This window comes from Aedes aegypti, chromosome 2, assembly GCF_002204515.2.
Source record: "Aedes aegypti strain LVP_AGWG chromosome 2, AaegL5.0 Primary Assembly, whole genome shotgun sequence".
Classification (NCBI taxonomy): domain Eukaryota; kingdom Metazoa; phylum Arthropoda; class Insecta; order Diptera; family Culicidae; genus Aedes; species Aedes aegypti.
This window is the reverse complement of record NC_035108.1, coordinates 29932218-29953526: the sequence shown is the minus strand read 5'-3', so window position 1 is coordinate 29953526 and position 21309 is coordinate 29932218. Positions and strand designations below refer to the sequence as shown.

The 21309-nt window shown below is 37.9% G+C and overlaps 1 protein-coding gene across 1 annotated transcript in view; it reads left to right on the top strand.

The window, feature by feature from the left end:
- Positions 1-21309, top strand: part of LOC5574115 (fringe glycosyltransferase) — a 407849-nt gene that overhangs the window by 25736 nt on the left and 360804 nt on the right. The window contains exon 2 of the mRNA XM_021840394.1: positions 4541-4894. Within this exon, the coding sequence (XP_021696086.1) occupies positions 4541-4894 (354 nt within the window). The remainder of the gene's footprint in view (positions 1-4540; positions 4895-21309) is intronic.

The window sequence follows — 21309 nt, the reverse complement described above, 5'->3', positions numbered from 1 at the left end:
GTTCCATAGAATAACACTAGCAGCGATCAGGGTCAGGGTGATCTTCTATTATCATCGTTTATATAACAAAATCTTCTAGAAGATCTGAGTGCTTGTAGTCGACATCTAAAAAAAATTGAGTGAAAGAAGTGGGTAGCAGCGTCTAAAACAATACTTAACTACATCCATATTTTGTGGATATTACTGCTATCCTTTTCATAGTAAATTCACCCTTTTTTAAAATAGACTGTTCTTCAGAGCATTGCAGTGAAGCTGTGTTGATCTCATCAAAATTAGAGGACAAACTCAAACAAAACTTAGTATGTAAAAGTTGTTTAATGAAAATCTAGCTCCTTTTTATCTCCTAATATATAAAGAAATCATTGTTAAGCAAAACTTGTTTTATACTCTTAATAAATCGTACAATTTTATCCCCATTTTCTAATTAGAGTTAGTCTTAAAATGTTATGGATTCGGGGTTGTGTCATAGAGTCAACCTAAGTATATGCCAGTGAATTGACAAGAAAAAACGATTCGATTTGTCCTTGGTTACGATAAAAGTGGGCAGAATAGCGATGTGGGCAGCGTTGCCAACCTTCCAGGTTTGTCTGGAATATTCCAGTTTTTTGAGGCCCCATTTTACAAAAATCTGGAAGATCCAGATAAAATTTGAAATGAATTTGTAAGGTTCTGTAAATAATTTGTAAGGTTCTCCATATACGACATAAGCGATCCAGACTTTTCCAGACAAATTTCCAAAATCTTCCAGATTTTTGTAAAATCGACTTGGCATCCCTGGATGTGGGGTAGGGTCATTTGACAAAGGAGATTAAGGTCCTGAGGTCGTAATGTACGGCCAATTTCCATGGACCTTCGGAATTGGTAATGCAAGGCAGAAGTATATTTCCTTACTAGGATATTTCATTAGTTTCTCTTCAAAGCTCTGAGTTAGTTACAGTCTCTAGCAAATACCTATTTATATTTATCTAAATGTATTATTTCGGAAGAAAAGAGAAAAACGTGCGGTATACAATTCGATTGCTATCTCAAAGCACATTGCTTCTGTTCAAAAAAGTGAAATTATCCGCTTTTGTAGATTTTCCTGAATTAGCTTTTCCACAAAACCGATTATCGGAAACGAATGGCTGAAGAATAGTTATATGACCTTATTTAACTTGATAGTGACGATGTTATCTTGCGCGTCCACTTTAATCCCGTTATCCAATAATTTACTGAAATTCGTTTACATCGGATGCCTTCTGACGGATCCTAATAAATGGTATCGAAAGGAAACATTCACATTTTGAGTAGCATCATGAATTTGAAAATCACAATTTGGCATAATTATTTTCTGCAACAAGCATGATTGTTAAGCGGTGTTTGACTTGCCATCTCCAAGTGGTTGTTTTTTGTTCAAAATTATTCCAATTAAGAAACATCTCAGCGCAACATGCTCACCTAAAAAGATATAATAAGTATTAAAAAGGTGAGAAATCATATTATAATTGTTATACCCTGTGAACCTAGAGCGAGAAGTTGTGACACAACTTTGTAAACTTTGATTTTTTTTCAGCACACAGCTTGCTTTGATTGAACTTTAAAATTTATAGTGTAGGCAAGAAATGTCAAAAGGGGGTGAATCAAAATTAATGGCAAGCTAGCGTAAAAAGCTAGATACGCTGTATTGTATCCAACACGTTATATTTTACCTTAATGGTTGATATCATTTACTGAATGGTACGTTTTTATTCGGGTATACAATCCTCTCATTTCATTCCGAATACTTTCTGGATTACAATAGAAATACTCTCTGGACGCCATTAAAAGTCCTACGAGATCGTGCTCAAAATCTTAAAAAATTTAAACAGACTTTTTCTTTGCCGTACGTTCCTCTTACCTGAGTTCCTATGTTACTCCTCTCAGTATTTCGATGCTTTTCGTTTATTTTGCATAAAATTCCGTTAGTGTACCAATACTGTACTCTATTGTTTATTTAAAAATGTTTAATAATTCTAAAAATTTGCAAAACATTTGATCAAATTAAAGTTTTTGTACATTTTAATCATATGATATTTCTCGGCTCATATGATTAGTTATGCCATGTTCAGACTAGAGCTGATATTACGTAATATAGGCTCTCTTGATATTAGAAACCTTACATTTCTAATATCAAGAGAGCTAATATTACGTAATATCAGCTCTAGTATTTAGGAAACAATCTCAAAGCATTATTTTTGAAAATGTTTGATATGTCAAATCTCCATATTCTGCTACTCAAGGAAATAACCAGTCATGAAACAGATATTCTTTCGAGAGCTATTTGAAGGATCCATCGCAAGTTTCAAGAATTATTGTTTTTAGTATGACTCTGCACTGGTTTGATTTCATATGTGATTTTGACTATTACAAATTTGACAGTAATTAACTTTCAACCCCCAACATATCCTGACTTTTTCTTAAAAATTAACTTTAAAAAATCATAGCTTGGCCGGTTATATTTTATGCATTGTGTACTTTAGATAAGTAAAATATTTCCAGAAGGTCGAATGTATTGTTTCTTATTGATTCTGGCCATATCGGTTGACGGTTTTCAAATATGGTGTGTTTGACAAAGTTGTAAATTATTAAAATTGAAACAAATTTGTTGAATACGCCAACTCTCTAGCTGATCATCCTACCGAAATACAATTTTATATAGAAAGACCTCAAAATATAGTTCTACAAAATTATGTGTTTGGTAATAAATGTTGGTTTTGTTGTTATAAGGGAGGCAAATGGATGCAGATATAATCTCCATGTGTTCAAACTACATCATAAACAGTTGCAAATTTTGAAGTTTTTACCTGTTTCCATGAATATCCCAACGAGGAAGCTTGAATTGTATTGGTTACTGTTTTAACCTCTAATATGACCGCATCTGTTTTTTCTTCATTTAGAATCCCATTGTCTTTGGAAAAATAATGTAGTTTTACTATTTACATCATATGAACAAAGAGTGTACCCACCATAAATCTAACCTTGGAAAAAATATTGTTTTTAAAGGAAGATAATGATTTGTTCATAGTTAATTAAAAGATCTCACTCCTCATAGAAAAATGTAATAAACTATAATACGTTCCTGGAATTTTTCCGGAGAATTTTCATTCGAAATCCTGTCCTGACTTGTTTCAAAATCCTCTCTGGATTTCTTTCTAAATCCTCTCTGGATTTTTTTTTTCTAAATCCTCTACAGATTTCATTCAAAATCCTCTCCGATTTTTTTCGAGATCCTCTCCGGATTAAAATAATGTCGAATAATATTGAGGTTTCCTCTTTTAGATACTCATGAGTACATATGAAAGCATTGAAATATGCAACTTTAGTTTGATGTACTTTGAACTCAGAAGGGTTTTATCTGCATTCATTTGTCTCTCTGAAAACATCATGAGAAATGGCCATTTTCTTCACCAAACAGTGACAATATTTTTTCTTGTTTGCATTTTAGGACCCTATTCACTTCAAAAAAGTTGTGTACTTTGAATGAATAATGTTCTACAAAATATGAGCCATTTTACGAGACGTTTCGAAACAGCTGATCGCCGCATCGTCGTCAATTGACAGGAAACCTGGGATTAAATCCAGCGTGATTTTTAACAACGTCTCATCTGACCACACAGGGACATGGAGAAAATGACAAAACAGAGATCCAAAAATGTCCGTTACAGCAACTTTGCACCTAGTTATTGTATCAGCTACCTCTTGGTTATCCATATTTCACCTAAAAAGCACTTTTGTGATCAGAAATATTTTAATAATTGTTCTCCATTTAAGTTTTCGCCTGTATGAAAAGCTACGTTAGAAATGAGCATAATCATCAACCATCATCATCTCGAAAACTGATGACTGATGATTCTTCACAAACTTCAAGTTTTAATAAAATGTCAATGTATTCCGGAAGGATTTCCATATAGAGAGTTGGTGTGTTCAGCACACTTGTTTCAATTCTTTTAATGAATCATTGAAGGTAACTTTTTCGGCACTGTTCATGTTTGGACTTCTCATTAGTCAGGCATTTCTTTTGCTCTCAAACACTACTATTGACTTCTCAAATCTCGACGTTTACTCCTGTTTCTGTCAAAGTAACCATCCAATTTACTGTCTCAAACTCCCAACCACGATCTTTCCCCCCAACCAACGGTTGTTCTCGTCATTTTCATCCGCCACCTACTGCGATCGACCATTCAACCTCGCAAAACGACAATACAAATGGCGGCAGCATTAACGAATTTGCAGTCGTCGTTGTCGTCGTCGTCGGCACAGATCGTGACAGTCGAGCGCACCTGCTGTGTTTTGTTCCGCTGTCTCCGCAGCACAACCAATCTTTGCTAACCCGAATCCCAACCCGGGAAGAAACATAACCCGCAATTCCCAATATCACGCTTGTTATCATCGGCCGTGTTCGGTTCGTGTTTGTCATCATCGTATCTGTCACGCGGCGGGCGGCTTCCTGCCGCGTTCGAAAATTCGATTACCCGTACCCAACTGATAGATTTGCGATCTTTTCTTTTCCGCTCCATTACAGGAACTGCAATACAACTCGCTGGATTCGGCGGCGGCAACGGCGGCCCTTGCCGCACCAGAAAATGTGATAGCCAAACGGGATAACGGTGCGAATAGTGGTGTGGAAGATAGCCCAAATGGTAGCGCTAGTGTTATGAAGTTGGGCAGTGGCAATAGTAGGCTTAGGAACAGCAAACCGACCCGATCGGACTACTACGATTCGTACCCGAATGGGCAGCAGTCGGTCACGGGGACACCGAAGCCTCCGACGACCGAACTGGACGATCTTCTGATCAGTGTCAAGACGACCAAAGGCTACCACGATACGAGGTTGGAGATGATCACCAAGACGTGGTACCAGCTGGCGAAGGAACAGGTAAGAACACTTCACTATCGCTTCGGTTACGCGCCGTCGAGCGGAAAGTTTAAATAGCAGGGTGGGGAACCGAGAAGGTCGGGTTTATGCGGGTCTTTGTTGAGGTTTCCTACTTTATTGTGTGGTCGAACTGAACGAATGAGTGATTTAATGCGTTTTCCTTTATGGAACATTACAAAGACAAATGATTCATTTTAATTATAGTAATGTTACCATTGTGGATGATTGATTAACCATTAAGTACATAATTTTCAATGGGTGATTAACCTTTTAAGTAAATTTAAGCAATAACAAAATTGAGAATTATACTGTACATAGTCAGGATGATACACACAATGGTCGTTATCCAAATAAAATCCTTCTGTTTTTACAAATTTAATTTGATTCACGCCAAAATTTCCTACATCAAACACATTCAAATTCAAGTCCCCTAGTTTATTTTTACTCACCACCGAACCATGCTCTTGACCTTCACAAGACAAGACCTACCCCTATATTTATGGGCTCCCGTTTCTTTCAGGCAGTCTGCCGGCTTTTGTCTCCTTCACATTCTAATTAACAACTCGTGCACATAAGCGAATGGGATTAATTTCACTCCGCTCTCCATCAGTATTTAACCTAAGCCTCTTGAGTGTGTTTTTCCTTTTGCCAGCAAAAGGACATAATTGCGACCATTTTTTTTCTACATGATGCTTCTTGAATTTCTTGAACAGCACTTGTAGGCACACAAAGCGAAAGAGTATTTAATTATAACCCAGCCTACTTGTGCCCTCGTTTTCAGACTGCTTTCTTGAAATGATTGATCTTCCAACTGGTCCGTCGGAACAACAGTAGGCTGTGGCATGGTTCCAGTTTCTAGCTGCAATGATGACATTTCAATTAAAACCTCTTCATGATGGTTGCGAAATACTTTGTTGCACCGTGCAGGGCAGCTTTCGGCAAATTGTGCAACTTCATCCCACTGCAATTAATGCAGGTTGCCGGTTTTTGCTGCTCCCGATTTGCCGCCCTTTGTTGTTTGACAGATTGCTGACGGATCAATCATCCCGTTGATACGTTTCGATACGTAACCACACATTTACCATACGTTCTATGGTTTAACGAATTTTCGCATCGGAATCGCTTCCAATCATTCCAGAACAATAAAGTTATCATTTCAGCAGCCTTCGAGCAAACTATGGTCACCGTTCAATCATAGTTCTCCATTCAGTCAGCCCAGTTACGGACGGGCCTTTGTGTAGCGAAAACACCATTCCACTGTCAACCGGTACCGTCAATTGACAAGCTCTTTCTCAAATCTGCATATGTTCACCATAGGCAGCGACCACAATCGATAAAATCCCCCCCACACAAAATCCCCATACAAGCTGAGACCCATCGATCATGCATGCAATGCAGCATATATCCTCATATGCTAACATTGGAACATTGGATCCGTGGTGCATTGAGACATTTCATCGCATCGCAGTAGGCCTTTACTACCGGATTACGACGCGACGGCCCCAGTAGGCTGGCTGGCTGGAGGAAATCTTGTAATCATCAATATGCAATTGTATTATGAATAAATAGCGCTTCGAATTCTAAATTGCCCCTTTTACCGAGTCGGTCGTATCTGCATAGTGCATCTAGTTTGGGTAAGGAAGGGCTATGTGGCTTGGGGAAGTTGGATAAAACTAAAACAACGAAAACGAGATTCAGAGTGCTTACTTTCCATAACCAGTTACAGAGCGAAATGGATCAACGATGAGAGAGGGCTTTCGATGGAAGTGAGCCGAAGAAATGGTGCAGGATTTGCTTCCTGGAAATCAATTATTCCGATAAAAATCTTTCATGGATAACCATAAAAAACCATTACATGTATGATATTTCGAAATAGAAATTTCAAATGAAATTCAATGTGAAATTCAATCGTAAACCATAATTGTTTCGAATACTGATAAGGATTTCAAAAACAAAATCCAGGAAGGATTCAAAATGGCATCCATGAAAGATTTCGAACGAAATCCGGAGAGGATTTCTCACGGAACCCAAAGAAGGTTTCGAAGCAAAATAGAAAGGCGGATTTCGAACGAAATCCGGAGAAGATTTCAAAAGGAATCTGAAGGGAATTTCGAACGAAATCAGGAGCGGGTTTCGAATGAAAACCGGAGAGGATTCTAAATGGAATCCGGAGAGAATTTTGAACGAAATTCCCAGAGGATTTCGACCGAAATCTGGTGAGGATTTCGAACGAAATTTGGATAGAATTTTAAACGAAATCTCTAGAGGATTTCGAGCTAAATTCGGAGAGAATTTCGAGACGATTTTTGGAGAGAATTTCGAATGAAATCCGGAGAGGATTTCGAACGGAATCCAGAGAGGATTTCGAACGAAATCCGCAGAGTATCCGGAGAATTGTGGACAAAATCCAGAGAGGTTTTCGAACGAATTCCGAAGAGGATTTTGAACGAAATCCAGAGCGGATTTCGAATGAAATCTGGAGAGGATTTCGGATATAATCCAGAGAAGATTTCAAATGGAATTCTAAGAGAATTTCAAACGAAATCTGGAGAGGATTTCGAATGAAATCCGAAGAGGTTTTCGAACGTAATCCGGAGAGATTTTCGAACGAAATCTAGAGAGGTATTCGTACGAAATTCAGATAGGATTTCAATCGAAATCCGGAGAGGATTTCGAACGAAATCTGGAGAGGATTTCGAACGAAATCTGGAGAGGTTTTCGAACGAATTCCGGAGATGATTTTGAACGAAATCCAGAGCGAATTTCGAATGAAATCTGGAGATGATTTCGAATATAATCCAGAGAAGATTTCAAATGGAATATGAAGAGAATTTTGAACGAAATCCGGGGATGGTTTCGAATGAAATCCGAAGGAGGTTTTCGAATGAAATCCGGAGAGGTTTTCGAACACAATCCAGAGAGGTTTTCGAACGAACTCTGAAGAGGTTTTCGGCCGAAATCCAGAGAGGTTTTCGAACGAAATCCGGAAAGGATTCAGAACGAAATATGGAGAGGATTTTGAATGGAATCTGGAGAGGATTTCGATTGAAATCCGGAGAGGATCTCCAACAAAATCCGGAGAGGATTTCGAATGAAATCCGGAGAGGTTTTTGAATGAAATCCGGAGAGGATTTCGAATGAAATACGGAGAGGATTTCGAATGAAATCCGGAGAGGATTTCGTACGAAATTCGGAGAGGATTTCGAATGAAATACGGAGAGGATTCGAATGAAATCCGGAGAGGATTTCGAACGAAATCTGGAGAGGTTCGACTGAAATCCAGAGAGGATTACGACTGAATTTTGGAGAGGATTTCGACTGAATTCCGAAGAGGATTTCGAATGAAATATGGAGAGGATTTCGACTGATTCTGAATAAAATCTGGAGAGGATTTCGAAAGAATTCTGGAGAAGATTTCGACTGAAATTCGTAGAGGATTTCATCAGAAATCCGGAGAGAATTTTGACTGAATTTCGAAGAGGATTTCTAATGAAATCCGGAGAGGATTTCGAACAAAATCTAAAAGGATTTCAACTGATTTTGAATGAAATCAGGAGCGGATTTCGACTGAAATCCGGAGAGGATTTCGACTGAAATCCGGAGAGGATTTCGAATGAATTCCGAAGAGGATCGCGACTGAAATCCGGAGAGGATTTTGTCTGAATTCCGGAGAGGATTTCGAATGACATCCGGAGAGGATTTCGAACGTTATCTAGTAGCATTTTAACTGATTTTGAATGAAATCCGGAGAGAATATCAAACGAAATACGGAGAGGATTTTGAATGGAATCCGGAGAAGATTTCAAACGTAATACGGAGAGGATTTCAAACAAAACCCGGAGAGGATTACAATCATTAAACAAAATCCGGTGGATTTCAAACGAAACTCGGAGAAGATTTCATACGAAACCCGGAGACGATTTCAATCGAAATGCCGATAGGATTTCGAACGAAATCCATAAAGGATTTCAAAAAATTCCGGAGAAATTTCGAGAAGATTTCTAAAGAAATCCGAAGAGGATTTCGAATGAAATTCGAAGAGGATTTCAAATGAAATCTGGAGAGGCTTTCGATAACTGTCTAGGATGATTTCAACTGATTCTGAATGAAATCAGGAGCGGATTTCGACTGAAATCCGGAGAGGATTTCGACTGAAATCCGGAGAGGATTTCGAATGAAATCCGCAAAGAATCTCGACTGAAATCCAGAGAGGAATTTGACTGAATTCCGGAGAGGATTTCGTACGAAATCTAGAAGCAGTTCATCTGATTCTGAATGAAATCTGGAGAGGATTTTGAATGAAATCCGGAGAGGATATCAAACGAAAAACGGAAAGGATTCCAAACTAAATCCGGAGAGGATTTCTAACAAAATCCAGAGAGGATTTTAAACGAAATCCGGTGAGGATTTCAAACGAAATTCGGAGAGGATTTTATACGAAACCCGGAGACGATTTCAAACGAAATGCCGATAGGATTTCGAACGAAATCCATAAACGATTTCGAAAAAAATCCGGAGGAGATTTCGAAAGAAATCCGGAGAAGATTTCGAAAGGAATTCTGAGAAGATTTTGAAAGAAATCCAAAGAGGATTTAGAATGTAATCCGGAGTATTTCGAATGAAATCTGGAGAGGATTTCAATGAAAGCCGGAGAGGATTTCGAATGCATTTCGGAGAAGTTTTCGGATGGAATCCGGAGAAAGTTTCGGATAAAATCCGGAGAGAATATTGGATGAAATCCGAAGAGGTTTCAAATAAAATCTGGAGAGAAATTTGGATGAAATCCGGAGAGAAATTTGGATGAAGCCTGTAGAGAGATTTCGAGTGATATATGGTGAGAATTTCGAGTGATATTCGGAGAAAATTTGAATGAAATCCGAAAAAGTTTTCGAATGAAATCCGGAGAGGATTACGAACGAAATCCAAACCAGGATTCTGAACTAAATCCAGTTCAAAATTTCGGACTGAACTTCATTTTTCTTTGAAGCTTGCAAGCAATGCAACATTTGAGTTAAAACAGAATTCATTTTGTTGAATTATATACAAATTATTCTAATGTGTGTATGTTCTAATTTCAAATGGACCTTTTCCTATATTCAATCATGTTGGAGCAAGTTGAGAGAGCCGCTACAGCTTGCAAACAAACAAAAAGCGAGATAATATAGGAAAATAGGGTAAATGCGCGTTGTTAGTACCGCCACCTCTCACTTATATTGCAATGCGAGTTGAGAGAGCCGCATGCGAAGATATGTGTAGCAAGTTAAGAGGACCGAAAAAATCAGTAAACAGGGTAAGAGCGCGTTGTGAGGACCGCCACCTTGAAATAATAGCGAGTTGAGAGGACCGCTTGTAACTTGATTAATAGCGATGTGAAAGGACCGCTGAGATCGGAAAATAGAGCAAGTGCGCGTTGTGAGGACCGCCACCTTTCACTTATATTGTAGAGCGAGTTGAGAGGACCGCTTTTGAAAAGATTTGTAGCGAATTAAGAGGACCGCAGAAATCAGTAAATAGGGTAAAAGCGCATTGTGTGGACCTTTGAATATTAGCGAGTATGGGGGACCACTTGTAAATTAATTAGTAGCGAGTAGTGGAGACCGCTGAGATCGGAGTGCGTGCTATGAAAACCACCACCTTAAATGTATATTGTAAAAATAAGGTGAGTGCGCTTTTTGAGGACTGCCATACTTGATTAATGATATAGTAGTACACAGTGAGTTAAGAGGACCGCTAAAAAAAATTGATGGCGAGTTGAGAGGACCGTTAAAAGCGGACAATATGGTAAGGGCGCGTTTTAAGAAACGCCACCATGTATGAATAGTGGGATGCACAGCGTGTTCAATCTCAATGAGAATTCTGAACGGAATCCCGGTGGGAATGCCAGAATTCAAATGAGAAACATGAACTGAATCAAGATGAGGATACTGAATGAGTTTAAAACAAAATCCAAATTTGTATTCTGAACGGAACCCAGATGAGGAAACCAAACGGAATCCAGAAAAAAAGATTTAAAATGAAATCCAGAGAGAATTTTGAACGAAATTCCCGGTGGAAATCCTTTGAGGATACCTAACGGAATCCAGAGAGATTCCGATCGGAGTCCAGTAAAAATTCAGAACAGACTTTAATGAAGATTCAAAACAGAGTCCAGTGAGGATTTCGAACGGAATCCAGTATACATCTCGAACGAAATCCATTTAAAATTATTAAGATATTTTTATCTCTAGTGAGAATTTTTAACTGATTTGTGTAAGGATTGTGAACGGAATCCATATTAGAGGATTCAAAAATGGTTAGGAACGTGTTCCTTAGTAAATTTTGAAGCCAAATCAAAACTTAAATCACTTTTATTCATTGGCAATTCCGTCGAACCTGAACATCCCTACCGACTTCCATTGTCCCAACGCTTTGCGGTTGACTGTTCTCCTTAAATAATAACCAGAGTAGTGCGCACATATACGCAAACCAACCAACAGACGATGGGGCACAGATAAACGGACGTAACATTCGAATTATTTTTTTATTTGATAATCGATAAACTACTCACTCGTGGCGCTCGTATCGCTTTTGTTCACGAGTTTGATGTTTGCGCACTAGCGCCACCTAGATTTCAGATGGACAAACACGGCCTTTTTAGCATTGGGCGTTGATCTAGCTGCTATGTCTGTTTGTCTGTGGATGGACTTCGTCTCGCCAGCTTGCGGCAGTAGCGTGCGCGATCCAATGAATGCAAATAAACGAGCGCAGAATTGGTGCGCACACGGGTCTGGCGGTTTCTGTGTTCAATTGGCTTGATGGCGACTTAAACGACGACGAATCGGAAGCCGGAAAAGTGACGCATGTGGACCGGTTCGATGTCGATGCTGTGGGACACTTTTGCGGTTATGGTTTTGTAGGATTAGTAGGCACTGCGCTGGTCCCCGATGGAAGCAACAATTCAGCCAATAAAAGTTAGTGCTCGGGGTGAAGTCTATGAGGGGCTCTGTTTTAGAGTGAGAGAGTGGGGTGCGATGGAGTAACGGTTGATTGAGAGGGAATGCGGGGCGAAGCAGAACTGATTAAGAGAACGCATGCGGTCATTTGATCTGGAATGATGGGCGTTCGCTGCAAAATGTTGTGGTCATGCGGATTCTCTTGGACTTGGACCGCAATCAATTTTATTGTTTCTTTTTCCTTTATGTGTGTCTTTTAATAAACCACAATTTCTTCATTTGTTGACTACACAATGTAGGGAAACATTCAAAATCATACCCGGGCAGACGGGAATATCCTAAACTCAATCTATTTCGAACAGAATCCAGTATAGATCCCTGACTTCTATAGCATTTCATAATATCTGCAAGAAGCATCATTGAAAATTGCAAATCTGAACGAAATCTAGTGGAGGTTATCATTTTGAGCAGGATTGTGAATGAAATCCAATGCAGTTTCCGATCTGATTAAAATTTTCAGTGACAATATGGATCAAAACTCTCTGATGAATCTCAATTTTGGTCTGCGTGGATATCAAACTCGAATAACTATTTTCAACATAAGCCTCCACGGAAACGGTCAAAATTTACCTAATTCACCATTTTATTACATTAAAATTTGCCATAACGGCACTGAACCAAACCGACTTTGTCGAAAATATACCGCTCTATCGCGGCTACCGGTTTCCTTTCAAGTTGTCACCAGCTGCCGACGACACGGTTCCGCTTGATTATCTCCAAAAAAAAACAACCATTCGACCGATTTTGAATACCAATCTGGAATAGATTTTTCATCCTCAGCCCAAAACTTAATTGAATAAAAGATGAGCTTTCGCGATCGGTAATCTCATCCCACATTTTTTTTGTAGTTTCGAATCGAATCAAATCGTCTTACACAGAGAAGCCTGACATATGACAGCCGAAGATTAGAAGCGATTTTCGATTTTTCATTCGATACTCGTGCAGTAATTAATCGATTCCGATTTGGGACGCTCCATTGGCGAAAATTTGGCGTGAGAGACTTTTCGGCATTCGGCGTTGTGCCTTAACGGGATTACTACTTGCTACTGGCACTGATAGACGAAGAAAAATCTAGTTCACACCATCATCATCCAGTGAGCATGTGATGAAGATGGCGATAGTGTGAAACGTCAAACACGAAGAACAACGATGCGAGCGCCTCTGGTTGTGAAGTTTGTAACAAAGCCAATTTAATGTCGTTATAAAATGAGTGATCGATGGCAACTTCGCCAGAACTACGTCTGTTTATCTGTGCTACTAAGTAGTTTCGGAGATTGGCTTCTTGCTCGAAGCGATTGGCTCGCTCAAGGTTCGCTCGATGTGGAAGGAGATTCTAACGAGCGAATTGCGGCCCAAAATGTAAACGAAAGCTACAACTAGTCGGTACCCAAAACTAGATTCATCCGACCGGCCGCCAAGATTAGTTTGGTGGTGGCAATTTTCGGACGGCCAATTAGAAGAGAGCTTTGTTACCCGGCGGAGAGTCATTTGCGTTCTCCTTCACGCACATTCTCGCGGAGGCTTACTTGGATCTCCGCCCACTGTCTGGCTACTAGGCTGTGCGTTCTCATAGATTTTACGATTCAGCCACCGAATTGAAGGAAGGCAGTACAAAAAAAAAACAGTGCTGCCCTCTATCATTAACCGGAGTGACGATTCAATTTCGACGATTCCGAATCCGAATTGGTCGCTTATTTCGATCTGGTTGCGCACGGATTTTGGACCAAACGCACAAATACTCTGGCACAATGTCCACGCCACAAAGGGGACTTATTAATTTTGACAGACCTTCTTGCTTCTTGCTCGGCGCGAATGCTGCACACTATAATTTGCCTCATTATCTTCGCTGAATGGCCCGGGCTGACGGCTGAGCATATTCAAACATGACGGCCTTAACCTGTGTGTAGCCCAAAATAAGACGAAGACGAAGGAACACTTCCTCGGCAGAAATCTTGGACTCGAAGCCCGCATTTGGGCACCGACGCGTTCGTTCGCGCAGAATAAAGGACTCCCGAAAGAGGTAATTATTTTTTTTCGGATGGTGCTACACATCATTGCACTTCGTTTCCGCGTGGTCACTGAAAGTGAAGGCTGGGTTGGCCTCAAACAACGGATTGGACACCGGAAGAAAAAACCGTCAACTTTTGTTTTTCAGTGTAGGTGTCAAACGTCAATAATGTCGATAAAGAAGCGCCATCCATAACCAATTCGGCTTCCAAAAAATTTGAATTATTTAAATCTTTTCTAAAATGATCAGTCAGAACACTAATTCACAAATATTGGATACGACAATGGAAGAAACAAATCGTCATGTTTTTTTTTCAGTATGAGGTTCTGCTCAAAAGTCAGCCCCTCTCTTTTACTCTTCCATGAAATTCGTAAATAACAAAGCCAGTAAACGTCAAAATCCCATACCAAAACAAAAAATAGTGCTGAGCCCCAAAGGTGTCTAACGTTAAACATGTCGATAAGAAAATGCCAGTCGTGAGTACTTGGATTTCTAATATTTTCGATACTGATTTCTAATAAATCATTTTACATAAGAAGAAAAAATTAAAAAAAAACCTGATATATGTATTAATTTTCACACCGGAGGAAAAATCTTAAATTTTCGTTTTTTAGTGTAGGTGTCAAGCGTCAAAAATGTCGATAAAGAAGTGCCATTAGTGGATAACTCGATTTCTAAAAACATGAATTATTCAAATTATTTCAAATAAAAACAAATTTCCACGGGTGTTGGAATTTGCATTCCGTCGTTCCGTTCTTCGCCAGTGCACAGTGGTCCAGGAATCAGTTTTATGCGGAAAGATGCATTTTGAGCTTTAGAATGAAACATTAGACAAAAACGGTCTTCTACAAAGTTGTTTGTATTAGTAAGGTCCTTTGTTTGGTGTTATTGAAAATTAGGGTGGACCACATTTTCATAGAAATTGTGTAACTAACTTTCTTATTTGTAGAAATTATACTATACATGCTTGAGCAAAGTTGTAGACCATTAAATTTCAAGCAACTTTGCCAAAAAAAGTTTTTTTCTATCTCTTAAATTGACCGATTTAGAGCTATTTTACTACGGTGACATAGGGTGGTCCGAACAAAACTGGTTTTCCTGCTCTAGAGTTTTCAATTCAAATTTCTCATCAAAGTAGTCTATGAAACACTTTTAGAGCTTTGAAAAATGCGTTGTTTGGTGAGTGAAGAAACTCGTTATCTCTTTCCGTTTGGGAGTTATTGTTGTTTTTCTCTCAAAAACATGCCTACTTTGATTGTGAATATTTTTGATTGGGGCAAACATAAAAAATATCTTTTGACGGCATTCAAAAGACAAAATAAAATTGTATATTATATCAAAAAATTACAGATGTGTTATTTTTGTAACTCTAATAAAATGCCCTTAAAAACAAATGATTTTAAGCAGAAAAACTTTAATAACTTTTGAACTAAAAAAGATATCATCAATCTTTTTGCATGAAAATTTGCGTTTTGTTAAGTTCTAAAAGTCGTTCATAGACTGCTTTGACCAGAAATCTGAAATAAGAAAGATAGGGCTTTAAAACTATTTTGAAGATTTTCATAGTATGTATTTCTTTATTATTTTGCATTTTGAGCATGAAAATAAAATTTTAGACAAAAATGATCTTCTACAAAATTGTTTATAAAAATGTAGGTTTTCATACTGAGTCATTCAAAACTAGGGTGGTCCACAATTTTACACAAATCATATAATCAACTTTTTTATTTGCAAAAATACTGGTATATACTCTTAGGCAAAGCGGTAGAACTTAGAATTTTGACCAACTTTGCCAAAAAAAGTTTTTCTGTAGCTCAAAATTTGACCAATCTAGAGCATTTTTTCCTAATCATCAAAGGGTGGTCCAACAAAAATCAGTTTTTCAATTCTAGTGTTTTTAATATTAGTTTCTCGTCAAAGTCGTCTATGAACGACTTTTAGAACTTAACAAAACGCAAAATTTCATGCAAAAATATTGCTGATATCTATTTTAGTTCAAAAGTTATTAAAGTTTTTGTGATAAAAAATATTTAATTTTCAAGGTGTTTTATTAGAGTTACAAAAATAACACATCTGTAATTTTTTGATATAATTTACAATTTTTTTTTGTCTTTTGAATGCCTTCAAAAGATATTTTTTATGTTTGCCCCAATCAGAAATATTCACAATCGAAGTAGGCATGTTTTTGAGAGAAAAACAACAATAACTTCCAAACGGAAAGAGATAACGAGTTTCTTCACTCACCAAACAACGCATTTTTCAAAGCTCTAAAAGTGTTTCATAGACTACTTTGATGAGAAATTTGAATTGAAAACTCTAGAGCAGGAAAACCAGTTTTGTTCGGACCACCCTATGTCACCGTAGTAAAATAGCTCTAAATCGGTCAATTTAAGAGATAGAAAAAAACTTTTTTTGGCAAAGTTGCTTGAAATTTAATGGTCTACAACTTTGCTGAAGCATGTATAGTATAATTTCTACAAATAAGAATGTTAGTTACACAATTTCTATGAAAATGTGGTCCACCCTAATTTTAAATAACACCAAACAAAGGGCCTTACTAATACAAACAACTTTGTAGAAGACCGTTTTTGTCTAATGTTTCATTCTAAAGCTCAAAATGCATCTTTCCGCGTAAAACTGATTCCTGGACCATAGTGCAGTGTCGTTAAACGAAAGCAAAAATGCAATTTACAAGCCCTCCCAACAAGGTGCGCGATTTTTGCGGCGGACTCTTCTTTCGCTTGATCCCCGAGGGCGTCCGAACTGGTTCTGATTACGGTGCGGTGTGATCAAGCTCAGCGCCGGAACGGAACGGAAGAGCTACTGCCTACTCAATTCGTATGTTATTTGTTGAAAAAAGAACTTTTTCGCATTTGAATGAAAGCAATCCGAAACGATCACGAAAAAAATTATCAGCAAAGAAAACATTGTGACTTGAGTTTGAGATCTAAACTAATAACTAATAATTTGTAGATTTTTTAATAAATTTTGTCCAAATAACAGAGCACATCAAGCCCACCGTAGTTACATCGTTATAAAATTTACAAATTTAACGCAATTTACCTATAAAATTTAAAAGAAAAGTTAAAAAAAATCAAATTTTACAAAACTTAAAAAGGGACTTTTTTATAATTCCAAAATGATGAATAAATTTGTCAAATTTACCGTTAAATTTACTACACTTACTAAATTTACTAAACTCAAAGAAAAAATCTATGTATACTACATGTTTAAAATCTAGAAAAAAAAATACAATACTTAAAACAATGTTCAACTCTTCACAAACCCTACAAACAGTGTTCACTAGAGTGATGCAAATTTTGAAATGTTTGCTCCCCTATGCTTAAACGATTTTAATTATAGTAAATAGCATCCTCCCAAAGTTTGAGGTGATTCGGAAGAATTTTGGCTGTGCACACGCCATTTGAAGTTTGTATGGAGATTACTATGGAATACGCCAATCTTTTGTGTTCAGCTCTCTATCTCTTCGTCATAATATTTTATGGAAAAGTGAACAAATGCTTCTTATGTGAAATCTTCCTAGCTACAACTTTGCCGAAGACCACTTTTTGATTGGACGTCAGAATAAATTGTTATTCATCATCATAAAGTTGGTTTGCATGTAGCATGCTTCACCAACTGTTCGGCAGGCAACAGTGGTGCTCCTGGAGGGAAGAATAGATCAAAGTAATCCAGGCTACTATGTTCTACAGCAAAAAAGCAGTGTTGCTATGAATGTAATTGAATGATCATCTCAGCATGATTTAGACTTTGTTATCAATATTAACAAATTATCCTTATGTCCCATCAAAATGTGGTCTTCAGCAAAGTTGTAGCTGGGAAGTTTTCACATGAGATGAGTGTGTTCACTTTTCCATAGATTATTATGACGAGCAGTTAGAGGACTGAACACAAAAGGTTTGCCTCTCCCATAGTAATTTCCATGTAAACTTCAAATAGCGTGTGCACAACCAAATTTCTTCCGAATCACTTCAAATTTTGGGAGGCTCATTTTCACCATAATAACCATCGTTTAAGCATAGGGGAGCAAAAACTTCAAAATTTGCATCAGTCTAGTGTTCACATTCTGATAAGTCTTAAATCCTTAAGGACCAGTGCTCAGGATTCCGACAAAATCCTCTTCAGATTATTAAAAATAGAAATAGGATTCGGCTTTCGTTGTGCAAATTGATTCAAAACATTAGGAAAACCACTCATTTTCCTTATAATTTTAACGCCCATACATCTAATTTAGCCAGGGTACTCCTAATTTGGCCACTCTTATAAGAAATTGATGCGATTGGCCAATTGAGGAACCGAAGTTAAATCTCTGGCCGAAACTGGTTCTAGGCTGACCGACGAGATTAGCTCAGTTTCGATATTTACATCATAATATAGATTGAAAGCTTGCATTTGACATATTTGTAGTATAAATACGGCTTTCCATATAATTTTTATTGACATTTTCTCTTAGACTGGCCTAAACCGGTGCTTTTACCCTACTCCAATCCTCTTTTTTGTTTCTCTATTGAGATTCTGCTCAGAGGATTCGAACACATTAAAAAGAGTCTTCTCCTCAGTTTTATGAAAGATGTTTGCTTAGGAATCTCATGGAAGATTGGTAGAAAGATTTTGACGGAAAAATGTTCAGCAATTCAATCTAGTCTGACTGAAAAATGTTCAAAAGATTCCTACACAATCATGTTTAAGAAGTGGATCTTTCTGGCAGAATCCTTTTCCAATTTTCTGACACATACCAGTTTAGGATTTCGACAGAATTCTGCTTAATATTCCGGCAGAATAATGCTAAGAGTTTTTGACAAAATCATGCTCAGAGTTCTGACAAAATCCCATCTAGGTTTCAAATAAAATGATGGTATAGATTCCGTCGAGATTCCGAAAGACTCCTGCTAAGTATTTCAATATAATTCTGCGTCTAACGAGATCCTGACGAGGATTCCGACATAATACTATTTATGATTCCGATCTTACTCTCAGGATTGCAACAAAATCTTGCTTAAGACTTGGACAGAATCTTGCTAATAAATTACGATAGAATCTCGCCTAAAACTCCGACAAAATCAAGCTCAGAAATGTAACAGAATCCTCAGTATTTCAACAGAATCCTTCACAGGATTTAGACAGAAACCTAATAGGCATTCCGTATGGATTTTGACCAGGATTCCGCAATAATACTGCTTATAATTCTGACAAAATCCTGCTACGGAATCCGACTCAATCTTGTTCAGGATACCGACAAAATCCTGCTGAAGTTTCCATCAGAATCATGCTGAAGATTCTGATATGCTCAGGATTCTCACAAAATCATATCTATTCTTTAAGCAAAATCTTGGTACAGATTCTGACAGAACTCTGGTCAATATTCCAGAAGAATCCTGCTATAGATATCAATGTAATTCTGCGTATGACGAGATCTTACTAAAGATTCTGACAGAATCCTGCTCGGGGTCCCGGGAAAATCCTACTCTGGTTTCCAACTCAGTATTTCAAAAGGATCCCCTTCTGGATTCTGATTGAATCCCGTACCGAATTCCGACGGAATCCAGCTCAAGATTCCGAAATGATCCTGCAACAGAATCATGCTCATGATTGAATCTCGCTCAGATTTTCAATAGAATTCTGCCTAGAACTCCCACAGATTCCTGCTCAGGATTCCGACAAAATTCTGCTCAGAATTCCGACAAAATCCTGCTTAGAACTCCGGCACAACCTTGCTTAGGATACCGATGGAATACTGCGCAGAACTCCGACAGAATCACACCAAAGATTCCGACCAAATCATCCTCACGATTCTGACAACAAAGCTGTTTAGATTTTCGGCAGAATCTTGATCCAGATTTCCACATCAATCCTGCTCATGATTTCGACAGTATCTCACTTTAGATTAAAACAGAATCCTGCTGATGAAATCCTGCCGATGAAATCCTGCTCAGGATTTCGAAAGAATTCTGCTCAGGATTCCAACAGATCCTAGAATGCAGATTCAGGATTGCGATACAATGCTGATCAGGATTCCAGCAAAATATTGCTTGAAATTTCGGCAGAACCTTGCTCAAGATTCCGACAGAATTTTGCCCAGGATTCCGACACAATTCAGAGCAGGATTCCAACTGAATCCTGTTCTGGATACTGACAGTTTAAAGCTCAGAATTTCGACGGAATTTTGCTCAGGATTGATACAAAATCTTGACCAAAATTAGATTCGGAAAGAATCCGTTTCATGATTCCAAAAAAATCCTAGTCAGGGTTCGAAGAAAATATTGCTCAGAATTTCGAGCAGCTTGCTGAGGGTTTTGTGAGAATGTTTCTCAAGATTTTGTGAGATTCTTTCTCGGGATCCTGCTTTGGTTGCGTAGAGAGTCCTGCGGAAGATTTGCAAAAAAATCTGTTCAAGATTCGGGGAGAATCTGTCTCAGGGTTCGGAAACAACCTCGCTCATTGCAAAATTTGAGGAGAACCCTGCTCAGCATTCTGAAGCTATCCTGCTCAGGATTAGGAGAGAATTGGTAGATAATTTCTCACAGGATTTGCAAACAACCGGACTTTAGAGCGTACTCTGCTTCTGAATCCGAGAGAAAATCCCGCTTAGCGAGTTCTATTCGAGATTTGAAAGAACCCAACTCTGGATTTTGAAAGATTAATTTCAAGGGTTTGCAGAGTAGTTATCCTAAGAAGTGGAAGAGAAACCTGCTCATATTTTGATGACCTGCTCGTTTCGATCGGTTGCTGAACATTTCCGAGTAAAGCCTGCTAAAGATTTGAACATCATTCAGCTTAAAATCGTATAGAATTTTGTTCAGGGTTTGAAATGAACTTATTGATTTTAATTATTTTTTTTCCAGATTCGAGATAAAAGTGATTAAAGATCCAAAGTCCAAATGGAGATTTGAAATTCTAAATGAATAATTTAGGGTCCTAAAGCCCTGTCCCAGTTTTAGTACCAAACACTTAAGTTTAGGCTAGAAACACATGGTTAATAAAATTTTAAGAAATTTTTTTCTGGTTCTTGAGATTTTGTTACACCCCTTGGTTTAAACAAAGCTAGAGTGTATTTTGTTTTCCGTGTACCTACCGAAATGTCATATAGGAATAACCCCAGTGTTAGCACTTTCTAAAAAGTAAAGCTGTAGCAAGGACACGCTCTGTTGTGTTATTTAATAAAATGAAGGTTTTATCAAAACATTTCCCTATCGCATTATCTTTTGACAGATACGCGTATTTCGACTAGCACTTGTCGAAGTATATTGACAGCTATAGAAGGTATGCTATTCACGACTGTGCATTAGTATTAGTAGATAGTTATGAACTTTTTCTGGATTTGCATAACGTTTGTTATATTTTAACGCAATTTAAGTAAATTTAGGTATTTAGGATAACAAAATATTGATGGCTTA